Genomic DNA, 7281 nt, shown 5'->3' with positions numbered 1-7281 from the left:
CCCACTCCTCAGTATATAACCAAAAGACTTAAAATCAACATACTACAGTGACAGCCACATCAATGTTTATAGTGGCTCAGTTCACAGTAGACAAGCTGTGGAACCAACCTAGGTGCCCTTCAACAAATGAATGGATAAAGAAATTGTGGTATACACACACACAATGGATTATTACTCAGCCATAAAAAAGAATGACTTTATGACATTTGCCAGAAAATGGATGGAGGAGACTAAGGGAAATAAGCCAATTAAAAAAAAACCCACAAAGATTGAATGTACTTTCTGATATGTTTATGGTAACCCACAACAAGGGAGGAGGGAGGGAAAGAATAGAAGTTCAGTAGATTAAACAAATGAGGGTGCAGGGAAGGGAGTGGGAACAGGAAGAGGAAAGACAGAGGAATGAATTTGGCTTTCCTGTGTACACGTATAAATACACCACAGTGAATCTCCACATCATGTACAATCACAAGACTGGAATCCTAATTAGAATAAGATGTACTCCATGTTTATATAAATATGTTGAAATATATCATCATCTATAACTAAAAAGAACAAATTTTTTAAAAAGCTGCAAAGTAATGTATCAAGTAGTGGTGAGAAAACCTTCCAAGATGGGAAGGAGGTGTTGTGGTGACAGAAAATAGATCTATCATATACGTAGAACTCATTTTGCTTCATTCACAGGTGTCATGGATCAGGCAATACACCTTTCCAAATCCCTAGGATTAGAATGTAGGGGTTGCACAGCTAGGCAAATGTTGTACCACTGAGTTATACCTCCAGCTCTGTCTCTAATATTAAGACACACCCCCACTTCCTCACAAGCCGCTGTGTCCTAAGTCTTGGCAGGATCTTAAGCACCAGCTGTATACCCTAGTACAAGTCACGTAGGCTCTCTACACCTCAGTTTTCTCATTAGCAAAATGGGGTTAATAGTAATATTTACCTCATAGTGCTTCTATGAGATAATGTATACAAAGAGATTAGTTTGCTGCTTAGCTACTGGTCAGGGGAAGCATCTCTGGTGTGTTTTGAGTCTTGTCCATGTGATTAATGATGTCACAATGCCCTACTAGACTCCGACTTCTCCATTAGGGAGTTGCGGATCCTTTGGAGCCAAGGAATGGAACTGACATGCAAGATCTCTATCAACTGAAGGTTTCATGAGCACGCTCCTTTGCCAAGATCTTGGTGAATAGTCTCTCACTGTGCGATTATATTTTAGAAATTATTTTCCTTTTTATCATGATTGTGCTTGGCTGGATGCTTTTTGTTGGATTTGCATGTTACATGGGCACATTTCCAGAGTTTGTGGTAAGTAATGACTTTATGTGTAAATCCCTGGTAGCCACCTCTGGCTCTGCCTCACACCTCCATCTGGAATTTCTGACCAAATTGGAGAGAGCTGAGGTCTCACCACTAATTAGAAATCAGGATGTGATGGGAACAAAGTTAGTTTCCCAGGCTCCTCCTCATCTCATTGGGACACTCTTCTTTTAAGTCCTTTTTTGTTTCCCCTTCTTTCTTGAAATGTATAAGGGGTCTGCTGGAGACAGTGCCTAGCTTCTGGATTTTAAGACAAGTAGATCATGAGTTGCTGGTAGGAATAGGGACCATGAGGACTTGGGGGACCATTCAGCAGTGCTTCCAGTCACCACCCAGAGTTACTTACCTACAAGGCCAACAAGTAGAGCCATCTTGATCTTTAAATTTCTTTCTGACTCAGCCTCCACCTCTAAAGTGGAAACAGAAGTGGCCCATTTGTGAGAGCAAGGCACGACGGAGGAGCCGGGCTTTGGAGGAAGATCTGTCACTGTAAGTAGGTGGTCAGATTTGTTGGGCTGGGTTTCCAGAGAACTCTAGCACTGGAGTCTCCTCGGAGAGAGTTTGATCTCCTGGAAAATAGAGTAAACCATAGAAGGGGAGATCATTTGAGGTGTATGGTGGGGAAAGAGGACTTGGGGACTACTATGAGGCCAAAATTCAGGTATAAGTATCCTTTTGTTTTGTTGTGATTTTTTGCTATTCTGGAGATAGAATCCAGGCCTTTCACATACTAGGCAAGTGCTCTGCCACTGAGCTACATCCGAGCCCTATAGGTATTGCTCTTGAAGATGATTCCCATTTATTTATTTTCTCCTCACAAATACTGTACTATCTTGTACCAACTCACCCCTCCTCCCTTCCTACCTCATTCTTTGCCTCATGCTCCCTTCCCTTTCTTTCCCTTCCTCACCCCTCCCCTCTCCTCTTCTTCCTTCCTTCCTTAGGATCAAACCCAGGGATGCCCTTTTTATTTTATTTTTGAGATAGGGTCTCACTAAGTTTCTGAGGCTAGCCTCAATCTTGCTGTTCTACTGCCTCAGCCTCCTGAATTTCTGGGATTACCAGCATGCACCACTGTGCCTAGCTTGTATCAACATTTTAAACCACCTTTTTGGCAGATCATAAAACTAGAGAACATGAACTTGAGTTCAAGTTCTAACTTTGCCACTTATTAGCTATGTGACCTTGGGGAAGTTTAATTTCCTTGAACCTCAGTTTCATCATCTGTACAATGGGAGATATCTCAGTATCTTAACTATTTTTGTAAAAATTACATATGGGAATTCATGTAAGTATTTAATGCAAAACCAGACAATTAACATTTAGTAAAATACTAACTTAACAACTAAGTAAAATAATGAACTAGTAAACAAAGATTTACTGATGATAGTGTCCTCAGGCATTTACCCAAGGCCAGCTCAATGATGAGGGTAGGATTCAAGCTAGGGGCCTCTCATATTCATTCCACTAGACCAGACTGCCTACAGAAAATATTAAATGGACATATCACTTTCAGCAAACCATCTCCTAGGTTTCTTGCATCCTATTGTTTGGTTTTTTTTGTTGTTGTTGTTGTTGTTTTATTTTTTTTATGCCTCTCAAGAGTGGTTCCATTGTTAGATAAACTTAACTCTTTGTAGTCTTATTATCCTGATCACACAGGAGCAGTGTTTTTGGAAGCCCCCTGCCACCTTTTTTTTTTAAGAAGGAAGAGGTGTCAAGCCCTAATCTTAGGTATATTAAGAGCAGGACACTTGGTGATTGGTTTTTCTTGTTGTTGTTAGTTTTTTGCTTGTTTATTTTGTTTTTTTAATCCATCTGCCCCAGGATTTCCAAGAGAGCATTGGCCCAAAGCAGTCAGACCTTTGTGAGAAGCGTGGGGATGTGGATGGAAGAACTGAAAACATATTTAGCTGAGACATTGCCACATTGTGTAATCCTGACCAAATCACTTAAACAACTCTATGCCTATTTCTTCAGCTGTGAAATGAACATAATAGTCCATAGTCCATCTTTCTTGTCTTCTTTTCCCACGGTAGTTGTAAGGTTTATGCTGCATGATGAAAATTGCATTTCACAAAATGCAAGAATTTTCCTTTTTGAACAACCTAACAATAGCATTAAAGTTAATTGCTCGGCTGGGGATGTGGCTCAAGCGGTAGCGCCTGGCATGTGTGCGGCCCGGGTTCGATCCTCAGGACCACATACAAACAAAGATGTTGTGTCCGCCTAAAACTAAAAAAAAAAATGTCAAAAATTTCTCTCTCTCTTAAAAAAAAAAAAAAAAGAAAGGTCAGGGGCTATAGAGCTGCCACTCTTTAAAGTTAATTGCTCATAGTATACCTAACCAGTTAATTCCCTCAATAAATCCAGGATGGTTTTGTTTTGTTTTTTTGAATAGCGATTTTTTTTTGTATCAGATTGTTTAAAGCTACCAGTTATATATTTTAGTATGCAATGAGTTGTTATTAAGGATGTGATGTTACTGAGATCCTAAACAGTCACTAGAGTATAAGGGCCCTTTTGATAAGGTTTCTTTGCTCCAACATATGTGGCATCCTGGCCAACCATCCCATAGCTGTGCACTGTGATTTTTTTTTTCCCTAGTGTCACAGGGGCTGATGTCACAATTGGTATCTGAGCCCTGCCCCCCAAAATGGCCATGGAGAGCCATTTTAGTTTAGAGTAGACCCCAGAGACCCTCAACCAGGAGCTGTCATGCTGGGCCATCCATCCTCTAGTCTCTAATGAAGACAGCCCAGTTCCCAGAACTCAGGGAATAGAACACTACCTTCCAGAACCACCGATTTCCCTAGGCACACACCACCAGCTGAGCAAGAAGCCCCACAATGATCGTTGTCTTATGGTTGCTTCTCATTGCAGGAACGATGTGGAAGGGATTTAAATATCCCCCAGGAGGGGTAAGTGTACCTTTGACTTTGTTCCTACTTTGAAGTGTATACCCCTAAGTAACAAACTAAGCATGAAAATCCAACTCTAGTAACTTTAGAAACAAATACTCTCTTCTTGTATTTAAAAAAAAAAAAAAAAGTTAGCCAGGCACGGTGGCACATGCCTGTAAATCTCAGTGGCTCGGGAGGCTGAGGCAGGAAGACCGCAAATTCAAAGCCAACCTCAGCAACTTAGTGAGACCCTGTCTGAAAATAAAAATAATATTTTTTTTAAAAGGGGAAAGGGGCTGGGGATGTGGCTCAGTGGTTAAGCACCCCTGGGTTCAATCCCTGGTACCAAAAAAAAAAAAAGAAAATTACCTACTTCTGTTACTATTCACACTCAGAATTCGGAGTTCCCACTTTCTTTCATGTGCTCTTTTATACATATTTTCTTAAAGGAGTTTATTGATTTTTTTAAAGTTCTTCATTTAGAGGTAAGGGGATGGATGTTTCTGGCCCAGAGCCAAAGGTATCTGACATGGGTGATCTAATCTATAGTATGCTAACAGCATATTTTTAAATGAACAACCTTCATAAGATTTTCCTAAATCAGTCCATTTCAGCAACCCAGACTTAACCCATCTTTGCATAAATACTTGTTGACAAAGGGTTCTGGTAGCTGATGTTTCTTTCCTTTCTACCTCTTGTCAGCTCCCACTTTGTTGAGCCCCCTGGCAGCCAGCATCAGAGGTCTTAGGTACCTGAGACAGAATTGGACACAACTACCCTTGCCGCCCTTGGCAAGAAGAGCAATTGCTTGAGCCCTTCACCCTAGCAACCGCTGGACCCACCTGACATACTTTTTTCCCCGCAGACCCCTGTGGAAGTAAGCAAGGATGATCCTGGTGAAGTAATGCAGCTCTGAAGCTCACCTGACTAGCTGTACAGTTCCTGTTGTTGGTTTCTCATAAAGTAATTGCACATTATTTTGTCATATTTTATGTCCAGTTCCGCACTTTTTAAGATGAACAAAGACGGTATTATTATAACAGGAAGGTGGAGGGTAAGAAGGTGGTAGGAGATGATTGGGTCCCTTCCAAGGCAATTTTGTGTCCCCTACTCAATTTCCTTAAGGATAGAAATTTCTAGAGCTCTTTAGACCTAATTTCCAAATAATATCCTCCTCTTAAGTACTGTTAACCAAAAAAGGCTAGAGGATACAGCAACTTTAAGCCTTTTCTTTGTAGGCATTTCTCTGTAGCCTTTTTAGTTATTACTAAGAACACAAAGTTTACCCCATGTGGGGAAAGGAACTCATTTTAAAATTGAGAACAGATACTAAAATATACATATTAGCCTTCTGAAACTGGGTGTTAACTTTGCAATGTGGCAGAAATTGAGAGGCTTAAATATCTTGCCAACACAGCTCTAGGCCGAAGTCAAGATTAAGACCCAGGCTTTGTCCAGTACATGCTTTTATGTGCTAAGGCAAGTCCAATGAGAAGGACTGGGATTATCTGAGGATTTTGTTACCTAAATGTCTATCACCTGAAGACAAGAAGCTGCCTGATAATTCCTTAAAGCCAGTATATGTAGACATAAAAGCTAACGGCTCAGACCTCCATATGGTACAGCGTAGTTTATGAAACCGGGATGGAACCTGAGTATGAAACCTATTTTATTAATATATTTAAGTGTAGGAACACTAGAATTTTTTTGTGGTGCTGGGGATTGACTACAGGGTCTCTCACATGCCAGGCTAGCATTTTACCACTGAGCTACATCCCTAGCCCTGAACCCTAGGATCTTTATAAGCCCTCTGAAAGTGGTTTGAGGATTTCAATTAACACTCAGGAAGTGGGAACACAGGTTAGGGATTGTAATTCCAATGCTCTAGAGAACTGCATCCTTTCCAGCAAAGCAGATCTTTTGGTTATATAGTCTCAATGGTTTGGATGTGAGATGTCCCCAAAAGGTTCATATGGAAAATGCAGGAATGCTCAGAGGTAAAATGATCAGATTATAAGAGCTTTAACCTAATCAGTGGCTTAATCCACTTGATGGTTTAATTAATGAGTGGATTACTAGGTTAGGTAACTAATAGGCAGGTAAGATGTGGCTAGAGGAAGCAGGTCATTGGGGTGCCTTTGGGGATTATATACTTTATATTATGTATTATATAAGCTAATGAGCTTGGCAACTTTTCTCTGCCCACCTTTTTGTCATGTTATTCTGCCTCACTCTGGTCCCAGAACAATGGAATCAGCTGACCATGGACTGAGACTTAATGAAACTGTGAGTCCAAAATAAACTAGTCAGATAGTTTGGTTATAATGACAAAAAGCTCACACAAGATTACTTGGTACATGTTTAGTAAACTATTTGTAAGTGGCTCTTCACAATGAATGGATTTTCCTTTTTATGAAAAATAAAATGAATCTGAAATCCATAAACACAACTACTATAATTTCTGAATGTATTATTCTAGCCACTTTACAGTTCTCTTAACTTGGGTATCTGAGAGCACAACAGGACTTAAGCTGGTAAAAGGAGAGAGAGATCAGTAGTAGGGGCTGAAGAGACATGAATGTATGACAGAGAACAAGCAGAGAAGTGTGTACAGGAGACAAACCCAATCCCTAAAGTCTGAAAAATCTATGGAGATTTTAGCTAGAAAACTGTATAATATGATAAGGAATAACTCAAAGTTTTGATCAATAAATGCAAATCACTAAAAATATCAATAAAATATCTTTAATGCCTACAATTTCTTGTATACATAAATTGCAAAACATTCACCTGTATATGCAAAAGTATTTTCTCTTGCAGGTCAACAGCACCAGAAAACAAGCTAAGCTATGTAAAAGTTGTTTTTTTGTTGTTGTTGTTTGTTTTTTTAAACTTGATTTGTCCATTATGTAAAAGACATGATGGATTTAACAACTTCAAAGAATCTATATTCCACTCTTAATCATATACTAAACACCTGAATATTTATTTCATCACATCCACTCACAAAATAAATAGTCTAATATATTCAGCACACTGAAAATAAAAC

General features: G+C 39.6%; 1 protein-coding gene across 1 annotated transcript; it reads left to right on the top strand.

Moving 5' to 3' along the window:
• The first annotated feature begins 1248 nt into the window (after positions 1–1248).
• Positions 1249–7069, top strand: Misfa (mitochondrial sheath formation associated). The gene is made up of 4 exons (XM_027942363.3): positions 1249–1317; positions 1730–1818; positions 4213–4250; positions 5098–7069. The coding sequence occupies exons 1-3, from the start codon at positions 1249–1251 to the stop codon at positions 4232–4234; spliced, it is 180 nt and encodes a 59-aa protein (XP_027798164.1). The 3' UTR covers positions 4235–4250; positions 5098–7069.
• Positions 7070–7281: the final 212 nt, after the last annotated feature.

Source organism: Marmota flaviventris, chromosome 9, assembly GCF_047511675.1.
Source record: "Marmota flaviventris isolate mMarFla1 chromosome 9, mMarFla1.hap1, whole genome shotgun sequence".
NCBI lineage: Eukaryota > Metazoa > Chordata > Mammalia > Rodentia > Sciuridae > Marmota > Marmota flaviventris.
Note: the sequence above shows the minus strand (reverse complement) of the source record. Positions and strands in the feature narration are given on the sequence as shown.

Coding starts and splice junctions, on each gene's coding strand:
- Misfa (XM_027942363.3), top strand. CDS start 1,249: ATGATTGTGCTTGGCTGGATGCTTTTTGTTGGATTTGCATGTTACATG. Junction 1,318..1,729: donor GCACATTTCCAGAGTTTGTG/GTAAGTAATGAC, acceptor TTTCTGACTCAG/CCTCCACCTCTAAAGTGGAA. Junction 1,819..4,212: donor TTGGAGGAAGATCTGTCACT/GTAAGTAGGTGG, acceptor TTCTCATTGCAG/GAACGATGTGGAAGGGATTT.